At 47.4% G+C, this 25,094-nt stretch overlaps 3 protein-coding genes across 4 annotated transcripts; 2 read left to right on the top strand and 1 right to left on the bottom strand.

Moving 5' to 3' along the window:
- The first annotated feature begins 207 nt into the window (after positions 1 to 207).
- On the top strand, positions 208 to 10,041 carry dsd (distracted). Of its 2 annotated transcripts, none has more exons than NM_001276084.1 (8): positions 208 to 835; positions 4,117 to 4,353; positions 4,433 to 4,590; positions 4,659 to 4,806; positions 5,135 to 7,964; positions 8,026 to 8,112; positions 8,266 to 8,347; positions 8,412 to 10,041. In NM_001276084.1, the coding sequence occupies exons 1-8, from the start codon at positions 564 to 566 to the stop codon at positions 8,567 to 8,569; spliced, it is 3,972 nt and encodes a 1,323-aa protein (NP_001263013.1). In that variant the 5' UTR covers positions 208 to 563; the 3' UTR covers positions 8,570 to 10,041. The 2 variants fall into 2 exon arrangements, with proteins under 2 accessions (NP_001263013.1, NP_651571.3); NM_143314.4 differs by having other exon boundaries at positions 8,412 to 9,843.
- Positions 10,042 to 11,473: 1,432 nt separating this feature from the next.
- On the top strand, positions 11,474 to 21,130 carry CG5639 (uncharacterized protein). The gene is made up of 6 exons (NM_143313.2): positions 11,474 to 11,772; positions 14,014 to 14,162; positions 16,290 to 17,353; positions 17,417 to 17,855; positions 17,915 to 19,570; positions 19,639 to 21,130. Exons 2-6 carry the CDS (start codon positions 14,066 to 14,068, stop codon positions 20,916 to 20,918), a joined length of 4,536 nt encoding a protein of 1,511 aa, NP_651570.1. The 5' UTR covers positions 11,474 to 11,772; positions 14,014 to 14,065; the 3' UTR covers positions 20,919 to 21,130.
- A 97-nt stretch (positions 21,131 to 21,227) lies between these two features.
- Positions 21,228 to 24,764, bottom strand: pins (partner of inscuteable). Its single transcript, NM_080260.4, has 2 exons — positions 23,230 to 24,764; positions 21,228 to 22,971 (listed from the first exon to the last, which is right to left on the bottom strand). Exons 1-2 carry the CDS (start codon positions 24,514 to 24,516, stop codon positions 22,282 to 22,284), a joined length of 1,977 nt encoding a protein of 658 aa, NP_524999.2. The 5' UTR covers positions 24,517 to 24,764; the 3' UTR covers positions 21,228 to 22,281.
- Between the last annotated feature and the right edge of the window lie 330 nt (positions 24,765 to 25,094).

The raw sequence follows: 25,094 nt of genomic DNA, 5'->3' as shown, positions 1-25,094 counted from the left end.
TTTTAAAAATATTCTCTTATATTATTTTTAATATTATTATTCATATAAATTTGGCACTCCTTTATGTATGTGATAAGTAAATGTACCACACTAAGCTTGTTTAATAATTTTAAAGTAATCCCTGCTAGATATCTTATCGATACCGACAGTGACTTGACAACCCTGTTAAGCAGTGCTTGCAACGCCGAAGCAGTGCAACGCTGTGCAGCACTGGACCCCCAGCAGATTTCTCGTTTCGTTTCACAAATAAATTGTCAATAACTTTGCCAGTCGCTGGATGCAGGTTGTTGTTTCTTTTTGCCAATATTGTTTGTTGTGCAGCCGCGTTCGCGAGTGTGAGTGAGTGTGCCAGTGTGTGCGTGTGTGTGTGTGTGCGTTCAAGTGCGGGGCCTTGGGTTGCCCCGAATTGCAAAGATTGCAAATAGAAAAGAAAAGAAAAACGGCCAGAGAGAAAGGCCCAAAGGAAAATTGTGCAATAGTCGCGAAAATCGAAGGACTCGCTGCAGGACGACGACGATGTGAAGCTGCGGGCGGGCGGTGAATTGGAATCAACTACGCAAATCATGTGCCTGGCGGCGGAGCCACCGCAGAAGCAACCGAACCGGAGCAGCACCTCACCCACATTCAACGCCAAGTACAGGCGAAAATGCCTGCTCCTCCTCACGCTGCTCCTCTTCCACGGCTGCTTCAGCGGACTCCATCGGGCGGCCGCCTTCAACTGCACCGCCCACGGCGGCCGCTGCCAGAACGACGGCCAGTGCCAGGAGGACGGCCAGTGCCTCTGCGCCGACGGCTGGCAGGGACCGGAGTGCCAGTTCTGTGGCGGAAAAGTGCGGTAAGTGGCTGGTTATGCACAGCATGCCACATAGATAGAGTAAGATCTCCATATTAGGTCACATAATTGACCATAGATCAGCTACCCCAAAGATCAGCTCCAGTCCAGTAAGATGTGGTGGTTAAGCCATCAATATCCTATCAATTTTCCATTCTTTTCGGTCTGATCTCCTCTGCCTTTTCGGTCCGGCCTATTTGTGTCAGCCAACGGTTCAGTTTCATCTGGTCGGACGGGTTCTTGGCCGTGTTTATCTCGTCTCTTCACCGCTCCACCATCCACTTTCTCCCAATTCCCGTTCTCTTTCTCCCATTTCCCTCTAGACATTCTTTCACCTGCTGGCCGCTTTCTACGCCTCCTGACGCTTCCAATGCGGATTATTCAATTATTTCGCTTTGACTTTGAACTTGTTTGGGGCAGAGGCCACTGCTTTTTGGCCACATTAGCTTCTTTGCCATCTAATGTGCTGATTGAGCAGGGAAAATATATGTACATATATTTCTGGAAAACGTTATATTCGTCATATTACCTGAGTCAGATACAAAACGCTTTGCTTATCTACTGTAAAGCTTCTTTAAGACGAACCAAGTAGGAACAGTGCTATAAAAATATCTAATTCAAGAAATGTCAAATGACATACTAATAAATAATGAGGTGTATATACACCTAAAAGAACTCTTTCACATCAATCCCAAAATATTATCCCAGTAAAATAATGTTTATTTTGCCAAACATTAGATAACAGCTTTTTGCCCGGCATAGGCTGATGTATTTAAAGTGTTGCACGAATGCTATACATTATATTTAATAGATATGTATGTGAGAAGTCGTTGGGCCAGTTTGGTTGCTCACGCTTACGGCTGGCGTCATAAAGCTCATGAAATAGTTTGTTTATGTTTCTTAACAGCGGCTATTTGCTCGCGAAGCCCGATAAGCGAGCGTTCTATCTTGACAATAATTAAACCCATTCACCTGCCTGCCGTGCTGCTGATGATGGGACCTGCAATTTGCGCACTCGAGCATTGAGGTCGTCGCCTCACCTGCCCCAACCATCCAGAAACCAGTTTCAGGCTCCACACAGACCCCTGATCCCGGCCTGCGTTTGAGATCGTTGGATCGCAGCATTTAGCGGGCCATAAATTCCGGGGCCACACACTTGTCCGCTCAAATTGAGCAGTGATAAGGGCATGGCCTTATCAGCGGTGTGTGTCCGCTTATCGCCTGTGAGTTTTCAGTCTTTTCGCTGCTAGTTCGGATCTAACCGCTGCCAACGATTCACCAGCTCAAGTTGCCTTCGAAAGGCAACTGCTTTGCCGGCTTTCTATGCAAAAACTGGGCGCAATCGAACTGGTTTCCCTCACTCCAAATGCATTCCAGCCGAATGGCCACATGACGAGGGCGCCTATTCACCTACTCCAGCTCACGGTGCCGATGCCCCAGCTATTGCTATACATATATGTGGTTCCATCTACCATCTCCAAAGCTGTGCGTAAGCTAAGCTGTGCTCGAGTGCACAGAGTGACTCACCGGCTGGCTGCCAATGAGTGTGTAAATATATCTTTGGCCGACATTGATTTTTCGTGGCTATCGTTTGATATGCCCCCCCAGGCACGACTGCATCCCGGCTGGACGGAGTGTTTACTCAAAGTTTAGAACTGACCGAGACACAACGCCCACACGACGCAGTCTCCTACAGCTACGGGCGTAAAAATATGAGGTTTCTTGGGGAGAATCTAAGAATCTATATGAATTTAGCATAGATATAATCAATATCAAAGAGGTTTTAGAACTACTGAAAGATATGGCCTTGCAATCCACATAAATAATATTTTATGACTTTCTGACTTTATGATGCCACAAAGCTAGATACCATAAACTTAAAAAAAATCTCGTTTAATGATCTGGTCTATTTCATATTTTTGACAAGCGAAAATAATAAAAATATGATGGCCAGCGATGACAAAAATAAAACGATTAAACAAGCAAACCAAATTGTACCCTCTAGATAAGTCATTGTGATAAATAAGCAATTATTAGTGTAGGCACACGGAAAGTGTTTTCTAATAATCAAAAATGCCCATCGGCACTATTGTTGTGGCCGCAATTGTTAGTGTACTATACGCAGTACTTATCGGCACTTGCTTGGTGTAACGTGAGTCGCATTTAGAATGCGGAAGGCTGCTGATTCCACTTTCTCCGAGTACACTGACTATGTGAGTTAATTGTTAAAACTAGAACAAACAAATAACCGAGAAGAGTGTGCAAAGTTTCTTTAAATGGCAAACAATGTACTTGAAGCTGTGCATACATATTGCAAATTATAATTAATATATGTAAATTTTACGAGCTGTACCATCCATTTATAATGATATAGAATCATTATGTCGCGTTTTATCTTTGCCAGCTTAGTAAGATATGGAGTTTTGCTTGGTGAAAAGCCATTCTTTATCTGCACACGGTTCAAAGGGCTTATAAAGAGTGTTTACTCACTACTATGCCATTAACGTATAATAGTTAAAATCTGCTTCATGATTTAATTAATGAATATTTTTATTTTCCGATAAACTTTTTGTTGTTAGAGAACGAGCAAATGTTCGTTTGACCTTTTAATTTAAGAAACGAAAGATCAACTATTAAGACGGCTGCTGCAACTACAGGGTAGCATTTAATTATCACATATGTACATATGAGTATGTTGAGCACTGCGTTTTGTGCTCGCACAGCTGTAAATTGAAATCAGTGCGACTAAATCAGGGGAAAGCAGTTATTTATAAGCGGATGTGCAAACAAAACACTAAGAAAATAATAAGACAGACAAAGGAAGGCACTGGCATGCGACTGGCGGATACCCTACTCGAGTTTCAAGCTCTTAACTTGTCACATTTCGTTGAAGACTGTCTTCCAGACATATTTTCACTCGTAATCCGCATTCAAAGAACAAAAGCCACGGGAAACAAATGCCCAAAGAGTGGAGAATGCACAACGGACTTGGCCGGTCAACAGTTGAACGGCTTCAGTTCGGACACAGATAGTCTATGCAATACGGACGATGCAGCCTATAGCAACCTATACCATCTCACATACACTGTACCCATATCAATTGTAGATTGCAATTGCGCTGGCCGGCTGACCGGCAAATTCAATTATCTCCTCACAGCATCGGGCTATTGCCATTTGCGTGTGCACTCCATATCGCTAAATCGATAGAGGAATTGATTTATTTAGCCACCTCGAAGCTAATGGATGCCATATCCACTCTCTCTTGCCATCTTTCCAATCTGCAGCATGTACCACCCCATGGGCACAATACACGACGGATGGGGCAACTATTCGGTGAGTGTCAAGTGCAGCTGGCTAATCGACGCCAGACATCCGCACTGGAACCGCCGACACAATACCAATCCGTCGCGAACCGCCAACATACGGATCCACCTGCGAGAGTTCGCCACGGAGTGCGGCTGGGATCATCTGTACATATACGATGGCGACAGCGTGGACTCGCCCCTGCTGGCGGTGTTCAGGTGAGCTTAGTTTGCTTGGACAACATGTTTATTTCATGACTAACCATTGGCTTTCCTTCCTTTCCGTATTATCGTTCAGTGGCCTCATGTATCGCGGCAACTTCTCCATTCGTCGAGTGCCACAGGTGATAGCGACATCCGGCACGGCGCTGGTGCACTTCTTCAGTGACGATGCCTACAACATGTCCGGTTTCAACCTCACCTACAAGATGAACAGTTGTCCCTCGGATAGCGATGGTACGATTGTCATTTAGCTTACCTTAAACAGAGAAGATTCTAAATAGTTACTACTTATACCATTTCAGAGGTGGAGTGTTCCGGCCATGGCAAGTGTCGCGATGGCGACTGCATCTGTGATCCCATGTACAGGGGTGAAGCCTGCAACATAGCCGCCTGTCCCAACAACTGCTTCGAGTCCAAGAACCAGGGCCATTGTCGTCTTGACCAGGAACGGTAAGTTGGCTCTATATATGAAGCCCTTAATTATTTTGCTTGCATCGTATTGAGTTTTATTATAGTATTCAAAAAGCCCTTTAAGACATTTGTTATTGTTTGTGTTATATAACAAACTCTTTACCGGTTATCTGTAGATAACTAGTTGTTTGTCACTTGTCTAAATTTAGAATGCAATTACGTGCCTGAGTAGCTTAACTAAGTGTAAACCAGAAACTAAACTAGAAAAGCGAGGAAATGCAAGCAGAAACTAATCTATGTGCAAAAAGGGCGCAAATGGCTCGTTTCGAATTTGCAATTTCTCATTAAGTCTCGTACTTTCTTACAGCTGCTCCTGTTACGAGGGCTTCGCCGGCGACGATTGCAGTCAGATCAGCGCCCACGGCGCCTGGTCCACGGTCCACCCGAAGCACTCGCCGGCGCCAGCCGGAAGCGCCTCCCATGGCGCCACCATCTGGCGAGACACGTTGCACATTGTGGGCGGCGAATCGTACGGACGAGGCAAACTAATGAGCACCTATGACTTCAATGGCAACGTATGGGAGACTGTGCACCCGGAGGATGGTAGCGAGGTTCCTGACAAGCGATACGGTGCCTCGACAGTGATGTACGGCGACAAGATCTTCATGTACGGTGGAGTGGTCAAGGGCCACGGCATCTCCAACGAACTGTGGGCCTTCGACGTCTCGGCGCGAACGTGGGCGAACATCTCGGTAAGAGCGGATCCCTCGTGCAACGCCACTGGAGGAACCACCGCTATGTGCGGACCCCTGCATGTGGTGGGTCACACAGCTACCTTGGTTCCCGGTTACGGGGACAAAAACAACTACCAGTACATGGTTGTTATCTTCGGTCACTCTCCAAACTACGGCTACCTCAACACAGTGCAGGAGTTCAACTTTGCATCACGAGAGTGGCGCATCGTCCCCACCACCGGCTATGTGGTGAAAGGCGGATACGGACACAGTGCCGCGTACGACTTTCTTACGGAGAAGGTGTACGTCTACGGTGGAATAGTCTCCGAGAGTGAGTCCAGTCAGGTGCTGAGCTCTAGGTTGTATGCCTATGAACCGGCAACGCGAGTTTGGAGTCTGCTGTCTGCGGCGCCAAGTGCGCGTCTACTTCACACGGCAAACTTTGTGAACCAGGGACTAATGATGGTCTTCGGTGGCAATACGCACAACGACACATCGCAGAGCTACGGCGCGAAATGCTATAGCCAGGACCTGCTCGTGTACGACGTGTACTGCGACTCGTGGCACTACCATCCGATGCCGGGCCACCTGCAGGCGGATCTGGCCCGCTTCGGTCACAGTTCGGTTGTGTTCGAGGAGTCGCTGTACATTTATGGCGGCTTCAATGGCCAGCTGCTAAACGATATGCTGCGCTACCAGCCGGGCTACTGCAGCTACTACACCAAACAGGAGAAGTGCACGGCAGCGCGACCTGGAGTGAAGTGTATTTGGGACGTGCAAAAGATGCGTTGCATCGCCATTACCCAGGTTCAAAGATCGGCGATCTACGGACGCGAGCAATACGACTATGTGGCTTGCCCGTCGAAGAGCCGTCTTACCCTCACTTCAGAGTTACTCCACGATGTGCACCGTTGCCAGGAACTGGCCAGCTGTCAATCGTGCGTGTCCACCGCCTTTGGTTGCACATACTGCGGAAACGGAGTGTGCAGCAAGGAGCGGTGTCGTGAAACCACCTCAATGGCTTCGGTCTTCTTCGAGTCGTCCACACAAATGGCAGTGTCCACGGCTAGTCCGCCGCTAAATGCCAAGCATCTGGATTCGTGCCCCATCTCCGAGGAGTACCTGGTGTCATCTGTGTGCGATCAGCTGCACAATTGTCGCGCCTGCTCTGCCAACCTGGCGTGTCGCTGGGACTCGGAGCACAACCGCTGCAAAAGCTACACTTCCTACGGTGGTTTGGCGCTCAACCGGACGCAGGATGAGGTGGCCTGCTCGCCGTCCTGCGCTTCATTGACCAACTGCCAGAATTGCACCGAGGACGAGTGCATCTGGTGCCAAAACGAACAGCGCTGCGTGGACCGCAATGCCTACACGGCCAGCTTTCCTTACGGTCAGTGCCGAGAGTGGACCACCTTCACAGCCAAGTGCCGGTCGGCTCCCATCCAATCAACGGCACTGGCCGTGGGCAGCACTACGGCACTGTCAAGTGCTCAATGTGGCTACTACAACAGCTGCCAGATGTGCCTGGACGATCCGGCTTGCGGTTGGTGTGACAATGGCTCTAACACCGGTCTGGGCAGGTGCGTGGTTGGCGGAGCACTGGCACCCTACGATGACACGGAGTGCGCCCTAAAGCACTGGTTCTTTACGTCCTGCCCCCGGTGCAATTGCAACGGGCATTCGTATTGTAATGACCAACAGCATTGTGAACAGCCATGCAATAATCTGACGACAGGAGCGCACTGCGAGAAGTGTCGCACTGGATACTGGGGTAATCCCATAAACGGGGGAAAATGCCAGCGATGCGATTGCAACGGCCAAGGCGTTTACTGTCATCCGGACACTGGGAAGTGTTTCTGCACCACCAAGGGTATAGTCGGTGATCACTGCGAGAAGTGCGACTCCCAGAACCATTACCACGGTGATCCGCTAAAGGGCTCCTGCTACTACGAGCTGACCATCGACTACCAGTTCACGTTTAATCTTTCAAAGAAGGAGGATCGCCACTTTACACAAATTAACTTCAGGAACTCACCGGGAAAGCCGGAGATCGATGCGGATTTCACCATTACGTGCAGCGTGCCGGCCAAAATGGACATTTCGGTCAAGAGGGCTGGCTCGCCGGACATGCTGATCTTGGTGGGCGTTAACTGCTCAACGTTCCGTCATCGGTTCCCCAAGACGGACTACCAATTCGGGCACTCGCCCGATGACAACAGCTCCCTGACCACGTTCTACGTGTTCGTGCACGACTTCCAGCCCCCAATCTGGATACAAATTGCCTTCTCACAGTATCCCAAGCTCAACCTGCAGCAATTCTTCATCACATTCTCCTCCTGCTTCCTACTGCTGCTGCTTATGGCCGCCGTCCTGTGGAAGATTAAGCAGAAGTACGACATGTTCCGGCGGCGTCAGCGATTGTTCGTCGAAATGGAACAGATGGCGAGTCGACCGTTTTCCCAGGTGAGATCTAAAAAAGGAAACTTGATTGCGTTGACTCTAATCTGCAAACATTTTTGCACAGGTGCTGGTCGATATCGAGAACCGCGAAAGTATTGATCTGAGTCTGACGCTGGAGGGCATTGGCCACCTGTCCAAAAAACGCAAAAAGGTAGGCGAATCAATCGTTCAGTGCTTAAAATTATGAGCCGACTTTTTAGCGGACGGAATCCATACAGAACAGATTATATAAAGCTAGGCCTAATTTGGACATTACAAGTTTGAGATTAAACTATGAAATATTTTGTATCTTATTTGTACACAGGAATGCCCTAGTCCCATCGCTTTGGAGCCTTGCAGTGGCAACCGAGCCGCTGTGCTCTCGCTTCTAGTCCGGCTGCCCACGGGTAAGGATGAAGTAATCATCTTATAGAATGTATGTGTCTTACTTATGAATCACTCTACTCGCAGGTGGCCTTTCGCAAGCGCCTTCTGGCCAGTCCGCTGGTCTGGCTGTGGCCAGCGCCTTAGTCACGTTGGGCAATCCGCGTCGTCCGTCGATCGATCAGCATCCGAAGGAGCCAAAGTCAAAGCGCAAGCAGAGCCAGCACCCAGACAGTTGTACATAATAACCGTAACACTATGCTTACCTACATAAAGAAATAATGATAACGATAATGATAATAATTATGATAATATGTAACTAGCGAATAGGTACGAGTATATAGAATATTTGCCTCGACTTTCTTCTACTAACCACACACAAAAGTCAAGCTAGCAAGTTGATAATCCGCAGTTATTATTACTTTAATGCATTAGACTAGTAACGAAACGAGAATGCAAGAAAGAAGGAAAGAAAGAAACAAACAAATAATAATAATTTTTAGCAAAAGGACATATTTATATACGGTTATATACAATTTGATATAGTTGATAGGTCGAGTAGCGTTGCAATAGTTATAAATGTTTAATTTATTATTTATACCGGGTACCGCGTGCGCTAAGCCCGGTGGCAACAACAGCTGTATTCAAATTATTAATGTATTTTTTTTACTTAACCACATAGCCTAAGCGTGTTGTTAGAATTTATTTATGCAAATTTTGTGAGCTGCCCCGGCAGCAGTTGCACCATATGCCGCGACAGAAACAGAGTTAAAAACAAAAGACATTCAATTGATCTTAGCAAAAAAAAAAGTGATGAACCAAACCAGAGGACAGGCAGACATGTACAAGGAGAAGGAGAAGGAGAAGGAGCGAGGTGACGGAGAAATGCAATACTGTGTTCAATAATAGAAATATTTCTGTTTTTAATATCCGTGCAAATATTTACAACGCAAGACATAAGTGGATCAAGACATAGACCGACAAAAAAATAGAAAAACAATGCAAGTGTAAATAATATACGTAAATTACTAACGCTATTTAGATAGTAGTTATACATATACAAATACAAATAGCTCTTGATATGAGAACGCGCCCAAAACAAATCAAACGATTATATTGTACATGCAATCTAGATGAGAGATCCAACATTTACCAACAAAATTCCAATTAAATCACAAACTAATCGTAAGGTTTCCTCTTGGCAGCAGCAAACAAACAAAAAACAACAGAAAGAACTCACGCAGTTAATTAACTCTATAATTCAAACTAAGACAAGTCTCACCAACTAACTAGATGCACTCTCTGATATACAAATCCAGAAATGGAACAACCTCTAGAATCAAAAGGCACTCGTCGCAAACTTTAACTAACACCTAGAGATCTCTTAAGAAACACACCTTTTAAAGTACACAATCTCCAGTCGAGATGTTGACGATCCGATCGCTTTGGGTTAGTAGGCAGACAATTGTACATCTGTTTAATTTTTTAAACGATCTAATAAAGTCCATTTACGAAATTTAATTTCAATTGTAAAATTCAGAGACATACACTTAATATAAAGACAAAAGCAACAAACCATTTGAGGACTTGTTTGTTATCCCAGAACTAAATGACCCCAGACCGCAGACAACAACAGCAGCAAGATATACATAGATAAAGAATCATATATTAGTTTATTAACCAATAAAAAGACACTCCAAATGTAAGCGAAGCGAAGTGGTTTGGTTTTCATTGCTCATCGCCGCTGCGGATTCCAGTTATCCCATGCATTTCACAGAACTTTCACTTTCGCCGGCTGCCGAGGGGCACTCCAACAGTTTGGGGGCGCGGCTGCATGGCCTGATAAACCGGGTAAATGTGAGCTGTGTATTCAGGTCGAGGTTCGGTTCGATTGGAGCAATTGTAGAGCTCCATGGAAGCACTCTTTTTCACGTATGCGGATGTTGTGATTGGGATGGCCCTTTCCTGTTTCTTGCTTTCGCGGATTGTATCTGCCCATCATTTTCGAACATCTTCGGCAATTTGTGTGGCTTTTGTGTCACGATATCTCCAAGCAGCGCATTTAATTTAATGATGACGATTTTATTAATGAAATTCAAGAAGAAAGCCGAAGCCAGCGAACGATGGCAAAAGCGTGCGAAATGCGAAACGAAGCGGAAGTGCTGCCCACCAAAGATCTCTGCCAAAACATCCATCAGAGGAATTCCACGCCCCTGGCGGCTGCATTGACGTCTTCACTACAAAAGCATATATGTAAGTTTTATACACAAACATTTTGCGCATATCCAAGTTGAGTCAGTAAGTTCATACGGTTTTACCCACTGCCAAGCTAATTCTGGCTCGCGAAGGCCAACACGCACTAGGTTAAGTGAACTATTGCGCTGCATGGCAAGCGATTATCAACATTAGCCGATCGTTATGAATCAACGCTGGAATGCCCAAAGTCTAAGCCAGAACCAAACGCGCAGTGTTTCGGAGTGGAATTGGAGCATGAATAAGTGTCCACATGTGGGAGGAGCCCAGCATATTTCAAAATTCCCCAACTTTACGGGCCCCAGACAAAGGGTCACACATTAATTGCTTTGTTTCATTTTCAGCCTGGTAATTATTCAAAACAAAATATTCAAATTTGTTTCCCCTATAAAAATAACACCGTTTGTGGTTCAAAGTATTTACTTGTTAAATGCTTCATAATATTTTTTACAGATAACAGTTCCATATAATGAAATTAATACCCTTTAATTAACTTTTCAATATTCATAGTTCAAATAAAAATTTGTATTGTTTCCAGAGGTCTGCTAACTTATACCCAGACTTAACTTATATATTTTAAATTGATAAAAATTCTTGTTAATCAATATACATTACATCTTTTAATTGTACCTTTAGGCGCATACCTTCGAATAGTTAGTAGTAAAGACCCGGCCTTGCAGCATAACCCCCGATGCGTCAGAGGCTTTTAAGTTCAGTTAGAGCTCGGCTGTTTGAGTTTTGGATTTTGGCAGTTCGTGTCGCAGGCGCAACATGTTCGATCGAGCGGCTTGGAGCCGTCTTGGCCAACTGGGGAGCTACTAGGCCACCGCGAAGACTTGCAAAAGCTCAAATGCGCAACGCCCGCCGTTCAGGTTGCACGCGAATTTAAATTGACGCCGCGAATCAGTAAAAACCTAAAAAAAAAACGCGAGAGAGTTTTTTGCCCAAGCGATCGCAGTGAAAACCGAATTTGGCACAACAAAAAAAAAATTCCAACTTTGTGAGCCCAGTGAAATTCAGTGAAAATTTGCTAATTCCATAGCATTGGCCAGCTGTGCACCTGGATTAACGCACATACCGCTGGAAATTGAAACCGAAGTCGAAAACAAAACCAAAACCAAAACCATAATCAAATTCCAAATCGAATAGTTTCACTTTTTATTGGATTAGCCGCAGCAGCATCCCAATTAAACAGGTTTGTTGGCCAACCGAGGGTGTGGATCTGTACGGGGCTAATTGAAATTGAATCCGAACCTTAAGTGCTCGGCTCGTAAAGGTGTCAAAGGTGGGCAGTCAAATAGTCAAATAGTCGAAAGGGGGGAGCTACAACCCAGCATGTCACCTGTTAAATGAGCCTACATACGCTAATTGAAAGCTCAAGGTGAACTATTGGCATTTACGATCGATCGTGCGATGCCTTCTCGATTCTCCGAAAACTGGAATAACCAAGTAAACAACGCATTCTGTTCAAATATTTTGCTCATTACGAAATTATGTCAGAGTACTGGGCTTTTGAGCCACCTTAAAAGTTCGACATGCGCAATTTAAACGGCTCTTAAAACCAAAGAGCCACAGAAGAAACGACATTAACTGCGCCAGTCCAAGCCGAACCGTTAGGCGTAAGCCCAAAAAAAAAACCATTTCGCAAGTGTGGTCTAACTGAAGTTAACTGTGCTGCAACTAAAAAAGTTGGCAATAAGCCACCAGCCAAGGGAAAAGAGCCAAAAATACCTGTATGACTCGCAGTTTGACTTTAAAGTGGAACATTTTCGCCAGCTGCGTTCCCAGGGGAAATGGAGATGGCCCAAAGGGTTCAGCACTGGGTTGATCCAATTAAAGATTAGGGTACTTGCTCTACAGGTGGTATCACTCAGGAAATCTTTGACTTGAGTGCTTGATTAAGTGAGACAGCGTTAAAAAGTTGGCCATAAAGGGGAAAGGGCAAGGAAAAGGCCAAATATGCAGATGGATGAGTTTAAGATGTCAAGGCTTAGATGGTGAGCTTTAAAATGTTAATTTTTTTTTTTAATAAATCAGACTAGCAATCTCAAAAAACCTTAACGAAAAATATAAAAGAAATGCCTTTTAATTCCAAGTTCCCAGGGAAATGTGTTAAAGATTGAGAGTACTCGCACTCACATATGTAATAGGATTATAAGTATTGCCGTCTGAAGTGCGATAGACGCAAAGCCGCCATGAAATCCCTTCAGTTATGCACTTCCCCGGCTCCAATCCCCTCCGCTGACTGACATATGGCCTCATTTCACCAATCATTTAACTTTACACTCTAGTAACTTTGCACTGTACTCAGGCAGGGTCAAGACTACCCGCGCAGGTCGTCCAACCGAAGTACCCACAAGCCATTAGCCACACTTGACTCCTCCTCAATGACAAACGATAAAGCCGAGTGCCAAATGCTGAGGTTTTTTCGAGCTTTTTGCCTGCGAGGTGAAATCTTTGGCAGGCGCGCCCAAGTTTGGCCCAAGTTCAAGACACCAGGCTTTCATTTTGGTTCGGTTGCAGTGAAAATGCGGCTGGCCTGGTTTTTGCAAAACACATGCAACAAGCCAAAAAAGCACACAAACGTACAGTTTATATTTTTTTTGGCATTTTTCATTTTGGTTTTTCCTCCGCCAGTTCCGTGTTGAAATTTTCATTGTGGATCGACCAGGTGTTGGCATGTTTTCATGTTTGGCCAATTGCAAATGCGGCCAGTGGCCATTGAGAAAATGATTCACACAGTTTTCACCCAAACCAAAGTAAAAAATCAAAGGCTTAGGCCACAAACTTTTTTTTTTACCTGCCTGTTGGTCATTTCGTATCTCTAACCACTGCGGGATGAATGCATTATATAATTGGCCGGGCATAATGAGGGAAAATCCTCGGTGTCATTAAAGTGGCCAGGGAGTTGGCCGCATCTGAGCCATTTTCAATGGACCGGAAAACGCACGCTCGCACACACGGCGCAAAAGTGAATTTTGAGGAGACGCTAAAAAAAAATAAATAAAAATAAATGATGTATAAAGTTGACTGGCTGTTGCTGTGTGTTTCGTTGGCTGTTTTTGTTGGCAAAGTGAAAGCGCAGCGACGTCAACGTCAGCGGCAAAGTCTGCGCAGATTAATCACCCGGCCGTAAAGCGAAGACAGTTGGGCTCCAGAAAAAAAGAAGCCAGTCTTTGGATGGGTTCGTGACCCTTCAGATTATACCCATATCAAACCCCCCCTTGTTACGCAATCGAATCGCTTCGAATTCTTTGCCGCGCCCCGAAAAGCAGATGCAAATGTATGCCTAGCTGATAGTGAAAGTGTCTAGTTAAAAAATTTGAGTCTCACGGCTCGTGACGTCAAACCATCGAGCTTGGCAACCATATACTACTCATACTACGCACTCAAACGATCTCTCTGTCTTTTTTTTTATTTCTGTCGATTTTTACAGCAACAGCGTCTGAAAACAGGAAATTTTTTTGGCAACTCTTGGATGCCCGAAAATGGCGCACTATGATCAACGTTGGCTGAAACTCTTCTCCGGCTGCCTTTTCCTCCTTTTGCTGGCTCTGCAGGTTTCGGAGGCAAAGCGATCAAATGGTGAGTGCACAGAAAGAAAATGTGAAGTATTCATCATTATTATTGCTTATAATTCTTATATTACTTAACAAGCCATAAAGCTTGTCTTAATGTTAAACTAAGATTCCTTTTTTTGGTCGTGTAATGCCAAAAAGACGAGGCTGCAAGTCAATGACTTCTTGAGCCAGAACTTTATCATTTTGCTTTGCTCTGTTTTTTTTGGCCAAAAAACAGTCATTGAACCCGCAACGTGCGAATGTGGATCATTTGGTGGCTCATTAAGTGCCAGGCTGCAGCTGCATTTTCAACGTGACGTGTGGAAATTCGTAATTCGTGTAGAACTCGCTGTGTCTGGGTGGTGTGAAAAATGGCACGCCATCATTAAAAAGCGCTTAGCAGAAAAATGAGCCGGCCACCGTTAAGTCGCCGCCAAAAACAAAAAAAAAGAAAAAACAGAACTGCGGCATAAGGGAAACAAAGCCAGTCAGTCGACTTCTAAGTGCAGCAACCACTGTGTCAGTCGGTCAAAAGAGGTCCCAGACCCAGACCCAGTACCAACTCTGGCTCACAATAGGCCAACAATTCTCGGGGTACTTACCCGTTTGCCGCTTTGATTTCGTTTTCGTTACGCTTCTGTCTTATACTCGTTTTTTCAGCCATTATTTTTGTTTTGCCGAGCGGAAACCAAACGAAAGACTTAGGCGACAAACTCGATTTGGCCTGGGTGGCGAGAATACGAGTGGCCGCGGTTTTTATGGTTTATTATCTTCATCATTGGCCAGCTTTAATTGCCTGCTGCCGGACGGCTTTTGTTTTGTTGTTTTTCACTTACCACAGAAACTGAAAGCCATTTTCATTTCTTTTTTGATTTTGCTGCTGTCTCCTGACCAAACGGCAAATACAAATTGATGGTCAACGCGCGCTGGAGGCGCTGCCAAAAAAAACTTTCATTCAATTTCTAGCGAAAACTCCAGAAAAATAAAAGCAACCACCGACCACCTCACAGAAAGTCAGTGAAAAGTAAATAAAAATAAATAAATAAGTTCGGATGAGCCGAGGCGGATGTGCGGCGAAAAAAAAAAGAAATCCACGGTGATAAGTTCAGCGATTACTCAGCGTTTCCACAACCGAAACTTGTTTATGAAATGCATGCTTGTATACCGAAAAAATTACCTTAATTGAGGGTTTTTCGGATCATATTTCAAAAGGAAAACGAAACTGATATGACAAAAGCTAAAGCTGATATTTTTCGTAGCCGTACAGTGTCTTCTACACGAAAGTGTTCAGTACCCTTATTGCCGCTGACAGTTGCATAATGATGCATTAAATATATATCGAAAGTGCATAGGAAGTGACCAGCAACAACGACTGCAATTGCAATTGACGCAACTAAAGCTCAGCTGTCGCAACCCCGAAGTCAGCGTTGCGTGCTGGACAGCCAAATGGGATGGTGGCTGCTTCGGGGGAGGCATGTGGTAATGGGGGGGGGTTGCGGGATGATCACTCACTTTAATTGCATAACCCCGTCGAGACAATGGCCTGGCTCTTCCCAAAGCAGAATGCTCATAGCATCCGAGCGCGTCCAAAAACCGAAAACCATTTGAAGCGAATTGCTTATACGCCTCGTGGACAAGCTGTGCGCATACAAAACGCTCGATTCAAATCTGACCATGGAGCAGCCAAAAAAATAACAAAACAAAAAAAAAACAGCTGCAAATGGCTGGCACTGTAACAACAATTCCAGCAATGCCGCCTTTGGGCACTCCATTTTGTATATTTAATTTAAATTTCGCAGTTTTCATAGACGCCGCGATTTTGTTCACCGCACGCGTCACGTCCTAAAAAAAAATTAAAAGTGAAATTGTGAATTCGTCGGTTGAATAACACGAAAGTGTGTCAGACTCTTTTTCCTCTCTCTAAAAAATAAAATGGAACAAATAACTATATCAGTTGGAGTTTGGAATATTGAGAAAAGAGCTATTTCTTGAACATCTTGAGTACGTAGGAAAAATACATTGAATAGCTGCTAAAGTATAAAATGTAGTCCAATTAGCCAATAAAATAAGATTTATCTACTGTAACTTATTAACAATATTGACATATTTATCTGTGAATAACTACTTTAAATTAATTTACTTATTTTTATAGCCAATCTTACGGCCTGCCAGCATTTAAGGCGCTCGGAGTCGCGAAGAGCGAAAGCTCTGGAAGGATCATCTGTACGCGTACCTCGATGCCAAAAGAACGGCGACTTTGATGCCATCCAGTGCCAGGATGAGAAACACGGACGCGATTGCTGGTGTGTGGATGACTACGGCGTGGAGCTGCCCGGCAGTCGAAATGAGACGCGTACGGGCGTGGTATGCGCCGAACCGAAGCATTGTGCCGCCTCCGCGTGCCGCATGTTCTGTCCCTCGGGTTTCGCCAGGGATCCGGACACGGGTTGTTCCGTTTGCCGCTGCCGGGATCCGTGCGATGGGCTGGAGTGTCCACGTGGCCAGTCCTGCCAACTGCAGGAGGTGCAGTGCAAATCGGAGCCATGTCCACCACTGCCCACGTGCAAGAAGGCCAGATCGCTGGCCAATCTCTGTCCCGCCGGCTTGCCGCTCGCCATCGACGACACCGTGAGACCATTCCTCTGTGGCCAGGAGCCGGGAAAGCCGCAGTGTCCACCACTTTACCAGTGCCTAGTGGAGTCCGGAAACGACTACGGAGTGTGCTGCCCCAGTGCGCTGACCTTCCAGAAACCAGGCATCTGTCCAGCTCCCGATCACTCGCAGTACACTGAGCGAACGGGCTACATGTGCGGTTCACCCTGCTCCCACGACTTGGAGTGTCGGAACATGGAGAAGTGCTGCTTCACCAAGGGATGCCAGTTCAATTGCCAGCAGCCGGGAAATGTTACAAGTTGTCACCAGGCCAAGGCCCTGGCCGACATCTTATCGATTAATGAGCGCGAAGGACGCGGCTATGTGCCCGAGTGCAACGGTCCTGGTGGTCAGTTCTCCCCGCGGCAATGTTCCAGGAACGGACTCGTCTGCTGGTGTGTAGATCCCCGTACCGGACACAAGATCAAGGAAACCATGGGTGCGGCCAACAATGTTAACTGCGATGGATGGGAGAACATGATTAGCAGGTCGTATGCCAGGAGTTTCCAGATGGAGCAGTGCGACACAAACATCTGCGCCGCTGTCTGCGAGTACGGATTTAAGGTGATTAGGACTTAGTTACCCCATTCTGGTCTTTCCACTAACCTAGTCCCAATATCTCCCTAGAATGACCACAACGGCTGTCCCACTTGCGAGTGCTCCGAGCCCTGCGATGGCTTCAAGTGCTCCATTGGCTCCCACTGCGAAGTGGCCACGGATCCGTTGTGTGAATCCGGTTCTTCCCTGTGTGCCTCATGGCCCGTCTGCAAGCCTGATCTAGTGTACTCCAATCCCTGCGATGTGGGAACTCCACTTTCAGACCCCGCAACCGGTGAGGTGATGTATTGCTTCGAGGATCGTCAAGGACGCAGCTTCCAGCCCACAGCCTTCTTTGAACCCGAACCGGAATCACTGTCAAAGCAAGGTCGCTCCATGAGCAACAGGATTATGTGTCCGGAGCAGTACAAGTGCACCAAACTGCATCGGGAAACGGAGAATGTGTGCTGTCCAGTGCCGGAGAAACCAAATCCAGCTGAGGAGGCAACGGGAACGCATCAGCAAACCAGTAAGCTTACCTCAAAACTCATCATATAGTACCCGAATCTAACCGATATCTGTTTATAGTGTGCGAATATCTGAGGGACTTTTCCGAGCGCATGGAGGGCACTGAGGAGGGCATGCAACTGGCGGTTCCTTCGCCACGTTGCACCAACGATGGCGACTACGAGGGTCGCCAGTGTCAGTTGAAGAAGGTACGGGTCACCCGCGCCAAACAACGCAAAATTCTCGAGGAGAATACCATTCGGCGCATGAGGATGCTGCTCGCCAGTGCTGCACCAAGTGCCTCCAAGCGGTCTCGTCGGGATTTGGAACGCCTGAAACTGTACCGCGTGGATGACAGCGCTCTAAAAATCCAAGTGGCTGCTCCTGTCATGGGTCGGAGTGCCAAGGTGATCGACATGGGTGCAGATCGTCAGCAGGGATTGGGACAACTCTTCGAGACGGAGTTCAAGAAGGTGGCCTCGGCATCCAAGAGGCCGCCGGATAATGAGAATGAGCTGGTGGAAATGGAGGTGGAGCAGTGCTGGTGTGTGGATAGCTTTGGCACAGAAATTCCCCGATCTCGAGGCTTTAATGTCACCGATGATACCTGCCGAAGTCTGAGGGAGGACTTGGACTGCCTGGATCTCACCTGTCGAATGGGTTGTGAGTATGGCTTCTCCCTGGATCCGGACACCCGTTGTCCGGCCTGCCAGTGTCGTGATCCTTGTGAGGGTGTGACCTGCGGCTCTGGAAAGGAATGCCGAGTGGTGGACGTGAGCTGCGAGGGTGAATACTGTCCTCCAGTCCCCGCCTGTTTGCCTAGGAAGCCGGGACAGTGTCCTTACCTGGTTCCACCGGGTCCTGATAACCTGGATGCCAACACCTGTGCCTACGAGTGCCGTACCGATGCCCATTGTGATGGAGCCCGACGCTGTTGCTCCAATGGATGTGGCACCCAGTGTGTGGATCCTCAATTGAAAACCGCCTGCCAGCACTTGCAGGCCATTCAGCTGCACCAGAGTTCCGAGCTGGGCATCCCCGCCCGGCAAATGGCGGTGGCCCAATGTGACCCAAATAATGGCAAATGGAATCAGGTCCAGTGCTCACCCGATGGTCACTGCTGGTGTGTGGATGATCAGGGTAAAATCCTGCCTGGCACAAGGGTCAAATCTCCAGCAACACCCAAATGCCAGGAGAACTCTAGCTTCGCGTGCCCAAAGACGAACTGCAGCCTAGAGTGCGAGAGTGGCTACCAGATGGACTCCAATGGTTGTCCCACCTGCGAGTGTAGAAACTACTGCAACGAAGTAAGCTGCTCCCCTCACGAGGAATGCCAATTGATCTCTGTGGAATGTGTGGACAGTCCGTGCCCGAAGATGCCCATATGTGTGCCCCGAAGAGCCTCCATTTGTCCCGAGGGTAATCCTCTCCAGCAAGGCGACTTGGACATGAGCTGTGGACCCCACAATGAGCACGAAGTGTGCCCCACCACCCACTCCTGTCAGCTGAATCCGGTCAATAACCGTGGTGTTTGCTGCTCCAAGACCCGTGATGTTTGCTTCGAGTCCATGGATAATGGTTGTCTGGCCACTGGCAAATCGGAGAAAAATAGCACGCGCTATAGGTTCAGTCCCAAGGCAAACAAGTGCCTACCCGTGGTCATCGACTCCGAGGCACCCGCCTGCCAAACTAAGAACCTCTTCCACAACGAACTCGCCTGCAACTCCGTGTGTCCAGGTAAGATGGTAGCCTCCGCTTTTGGTTTTGGAACTCCTCGTTAATCCATTTATTCGTCTCGTCCCCAGTGCTCACTCAATGCGAGCGCCTGAAGCTCAAGAACAACCTGGCTGCCCAGCGAACAGGACACTCCTCAGTTTGGTTCCAACCAAGATGTGACCCAGTCACTGGCCACTGGAGTCCCGTGCAATGCTTGGGCAAGCAGCCCCAACCCATGGACAGGCACACGGAGATCGTTAGTCGCGCCTTTGCATCGGAACCAGCTGCATCCGCTGGCGAGGAAGCGCCCGGAGTTTGCTGGTGTGCGGACAAGAAGGGTGCTCCTCTAAAGGGAACCCTCACCCGGGAGAGCGAACCCATATGCAATAGTCGACAGGCTCGTAACCGCAAGGCATTCGATTCTGGCGATCCTCTGATGGAGCAACTGATTGCTCAGCTCACCCAACTGAATGATGTCGCTAGCGAGGATCTGGACTTCGATGAGCTGGAGGCTAGGGTGCTGCCTGCCACCGCCAGTGCAGCGGAGTCCAGTGTTACGGAGAGAGTACTAGAGCTGGCGAACTCACTGCTGGACTCTCAGCTATCCGTGGAGCAGGCCACCCTGAAACCCATGGAGCTGAAGACCACACGTTGTCGAGCTCTGTCGAAAACGGCACCATTCCCGGTCAGTTGCGATGAGGCAGGAGCCTTCCGCCCGCTGCAGTGCAACGGCAGAAGTTGCTGGTGCGTCGATGCGGCCGGCAACCAGCTACAGTCCACCCACGTCTTTGGAGCTGGCGATCGTCGCTGCAGTCATGTTCCGATAGAGGCGGTGGCCATCGAACTCCATCTGACCAACAGCAGTGGCCGGAGTATAAGGAATGCCTACGACACCATCCGGCGGGAACTGCAGCAGCTACTCGGCGGTGAGTCCGTCGAAAACTTGCGCGTCCAAGAGAACTTCGATGGATCCGCTATTGTCCGTTTTGAGCTGCACAACGAGGCCAAGGTGGACTTGGCCTTTGCCATCGAGGCGGCAATTTCCGCCGGCGACTTCCGCCTGGCGGGCGGTCACTTCCGGCCGGACTTGACCCGCTCCCACTTTGTGCACCGCAGTGCTCATGTCCCAGTGGCTCAGGCGGCCACCGCCCAGGACGAGTCCATCCAGCTGGTGCTGTTCATAATGGCCACCAGTTCCGCCTTCCTGGTCAGCATATTTGTGGTCTATGTCATGCTGAAGCGAAACCGGAACCTCAAGGCGGCGAATCCCTATTTGAAGGGCGAAGGAGGCGACAAGCCTGTGGACTACTCCGCACCCATTTTCGTGCTGGCCGCCGACATGGACAGCAAGAAGGGGTTCGCCGCGTAGGCATTCCGTTGTTGAGTTATCTAAATCAATTTGTAAATAAAACAGAGCAAATTTAAGATCTACTTTTAGGGGGGAGAAGAGATCAGAGGCCTTGATTCTGCCCCAACTAAGCCAAAAGGGGAGTGCGACTAGAGGGAACCCACTTTCGAATACTTATCGCATATGTTCTAGCAACCTAAGACGATTAATTTATGAATAAAGCTTTAAAGTCGAATAAATAGTCTTTTTTTTTTTTTTGTCACATACTGATATGATCTTTAAGTATCTGAATCTAAAACCCTTATCTTGGAATAAAAATCACGAACGTGTCAGCAAACATTTTTTGATTTTAATATTTAATAATACACGACATAATTGTCCGCCTGTATGGTATCTTTCATTCGCAGATCCCGTAGATCTCGTGCTACAAAAAAGTATAACATTAATAAATTTTGGCTTCATTTCGTACAACTCGAACTCAGTTTTGTGTTTTTGTTTTGTGTATATATAACTTGTATTGTATATATTGTGTAGAACAATACCCGAAGAGGCAAATCGTTAGACATTGGTATAACTATATATATATTGTTCATATGTTTCTTGTATATGTGTAAGTATGATTGGTTGTGTATATCGTATGCTAAGTGCTTGCACAAGCGCCGGTCCTCAAATGGAATTCCGAGCTGCTATTCTTTGTGTCTTGTTAATATACTAACAAAAATTGTAAGTGGCTTAAAATATGTTCAGAGTTTAGATCGATCGATAGATTGATAGAAAAATGCAATACTCATAGTTACAATTGGATATATCTGTAGTTAGATTTTGATTTGGAAAATGCATTGCTTACATGTAGAGTGGGTTCGATGGACTTAAAACTTAATATTTAGCTGAATGTGGCTACGAGAATGTAAGATCGTTGATCGTAGAGAAGACTTGGTTCCGTCTATTGAGCAAATTGGATTAGTACATTAGTATTATCCGGCTTAAACTACTTGCACATGCAATTAAAACGTTAATATCGTAAGACTCGAGTGCATATCGTTCAATATCATGGCCAGCTCATGGTGGAGTATGTAATGAGTCATGAGTGGATGAGTGTGTGCATCCGTTGGAGGTTCCTCCCTCTGCTCGTGTAGACGAGGCCCTATACACCCCTAATATTTGGTTACGTGGTTAGTTGCTATTCATAAATTAATGCTTTTCGTGTACGTGTGTATATATAAATCTTGTAAAAGAACAAAATGTTTAGCAGCCAATTTCCGAAAATAAACGACTGAATAAATGGCCGCAAGATGGGCTTACAACGAAATGAGTCAGGAGCTGCGGCCAGGGATGGATTTATAGGATTGTTTGGTTGGACTTCAGCTTTTTGGACTACAACTCTCTACTTTCCAGCTCCGCCGGCTGAACCGTTGTTGTTGCTGCGGCTATTGTTGTTATTGTTGGCATTTCGGAACGGAATCGAGGCGCGCTGATCCTCCATGCGACCGCTCTGGACCTTCATGATCAGTGAGAAGAAGTCCTCATCGGGGACGGTAGCTCCACGTCCGGTCTGTCCGCGTGGTGCCCCTGGAACAGCAGCCTCTGGGACGGATCGCGGTGGTGCCTCCGCCTCTGCGTCCATGGTGACATTGGGGCGCGGTAACTCGGACCGCTGCTCCTCCAGACGCGAGCCTTGGCAGCGCATAAGCATGTCTAGGAAGTCATCATCGGGCTGCTGCGTAGTGGTGGCGCTCCTGGCGAGCGGCCCATGTCCAATGGCTGATGGATTCGCCGACGACGGTGACTTGAGGCCAGGCAGGTTGGTGGGATCCACGAACAACGAGTTCTGCTGCACAAGCGGCTTACGCGTGGCGCCAGTGGCCACCGCCGGAGCTCCGGCGGGATTCACCTTGATCGAACAGCGCTGGTCATCCATGCGCTTCGACTGCGACCGCGAAAGCATCTCGAAAAAGTCGTCGTCTTTGGCTTTCCTGGTCGCCTGTGCTCGTAGCTTTTCCTCCTGCATGCGCTTTCCATCGGGAGTGATCTTGATCAGGTCCAACTGCTCCATGCTCTGGCGACGAACGCGCACCTGACGGGAAGCAATTAAAGTAATAAATTTAGCTATGTATCTTTCAGGGGTTTCAATTTCTCAGCATGTGCTCGAATCGAAAGTTTAACGATGTGTTTTGGTACAAAGTATAAATATTTACGCTAACATAAAGGGGCAAACACTGCAAGCAGCAGGTGTCCACTTCGAAAAATAGAACAAACGGACTGCCAGTATTGTTTAAAAATATCTCAGGAATCATTCATATTGCTTTATGTTGTTGCAGCTCGTTTCTCTTACCATTCTTCCTTGCGAGTTCTCCGATCCATCCGACTGATTTCCGCTGGCCGAGTGATCGGAGGCGGTGGATCGAGCCTCCTCCTCGGTGGGTGAAGGCTCGGAGTCGGGCATTCCGAGTAGCTTTCGTAGATCGGAGATGTTCACCCTGGCTGTGCTTTCACCCACCGGGTCGTGCAGCTCCTTGGCCAGTTGAAGATGCTGTTCCGCATACTTTAGGGCCCGCTCATGACCACCGATGGCAGAGTGGGCATTGCCCAGTGACCAGCAGGCCCTGGCCTCACCAATTCGATCGCCCAACTCCTGGGCAATGGCCAAGTGTCGATTGTGATACTCGATGGCAGTGTTGAACTCGTGCAGCAACGTGTAGGTGTTGCCCAAGCTGTAGCAACTCTGGGCCTCCACTTCGCGTTCACCCAACTCAACGGCCAAAGCCAAGGTGCGTTTGTAGTGTTCGGCGGCGTCCTCGAATTGTCCCAGGAATATGTGCGAGTTGCCAAGATTACTGTTGGCCCTTCGCTCAGCCGCGCGATCACCAAACTCTCTGGCAATGCGCAGTCGCTCCTGATGATGCTCAATGGCCGCTTGGAAATCGCCTAGTAGGTAGTAGGTATTTCCCAGATTACCACAAGCTCGACCTTGAGCACCACGATCACCCAGATCCCGCATGAGCTTCAGATTCTCCTGGTAAAACTCCACGGCACGGGTGAGCGCCTCCTTGACATCGTCGCCGAACTTTCCAGGGTTTCTCTGACCCAAGTGCTTGCCCTTGGCGTGGTAGACATTTCCTAGGTTGTAAAGAGCGCGTCCCTCGGACAGACGATCTCCCAGCTGCCTGGCCAGCGTTAGGTGCCTCTCGCAACAGATGGCCGCCTCGTCGAAGCGACCCATTACCTTGAGGGTGTTGCCCAGATTGCCAGAGGACTTGGCCTCGCCCAGTCGGTCGTTCATGCTCTTGGCCAGCGTAAGATCGTGTTTGTGGTACTGCATCGCCTTGTTGTAGTCGCCTAGGTAGAAGTAGGCGTTGCCCAGCTGGGAGTAGATGGCGGACAGAGTGCGAAGATCCTCGGTTCCGGCCTGAATGGCCGCCTGGAAGAAGGCCACGCCCGCCCGGCAGTCACCCGCCTTGCAGAGGCGTTCACCCTCGAGGGCCAGTTCCAGGCACATACTGGATCCTCCGTCGGATCCGGAACCCTGCTGGGAGTTGCCGTCGTGGGAAGTAGTTCCTCCTCCGCCCGATCCCAGTCCCAAACTGGACACATTCTCCGCGGACGCAGAGAGCGAGGACATTCTGCTGCGAAGTCTCGCCTTTTTGTCGCGATGCTCCTTTTTGAGGGGCAGGTGCTCTGAAAACTGGGAGTTGTCCACTTTGCGGCGATGTTTTGGGGTCGATCTTTGGGGTTTTTAGCTAGCCTCTGGCTGGTTTTGAACTGCTGGTGGGTAAACTTAACTGCGACAGGTGAAATTTCAGCAATTAAGCGATCTTTTGTACCGTTTTTTTGACTAATTAGTGCGTTTCTGATTCACGACCAGTGTGACCGATTGGGGTCGATGAGAATACCAAGCAGATTAGAAAGAAATACCAACTTTATATGGTATGTCGTTGGATTTAAAAATAATATCTGTTATATTTTGTTTTAAGTCAATTGAACAATTTTAAATTACTTGTTATTTTTCCCCTACAACAAAGATACTATGAAAATTATATAAATAATATGCCTTTACCTCATGACCATAGCTTACATATCAGCAATATTTAGTAGCCCAATTGGTAATATTATATATATAATTACATTGTTTGATGGTTAATGTATGCATGCCGTTTGATTTAAAACTAATTTTTTTTTAACTTTAAGAAAAAGCAGTTT

This window comes from Drosophila melanogaster, chromosome 3R (genome assembly GCF_000001215.4).
Source record: "Drosophila melanogaster chromosome 3R".
NCBI lineage: Eukaryota > Metazoa > Arthropoda > Insecta > Diptera > Drosophilidae > Drosophila > Drosophila melanogaster.
This window is presented reverse-complemented; position numbering and strand designations above follow the sequence as displayed.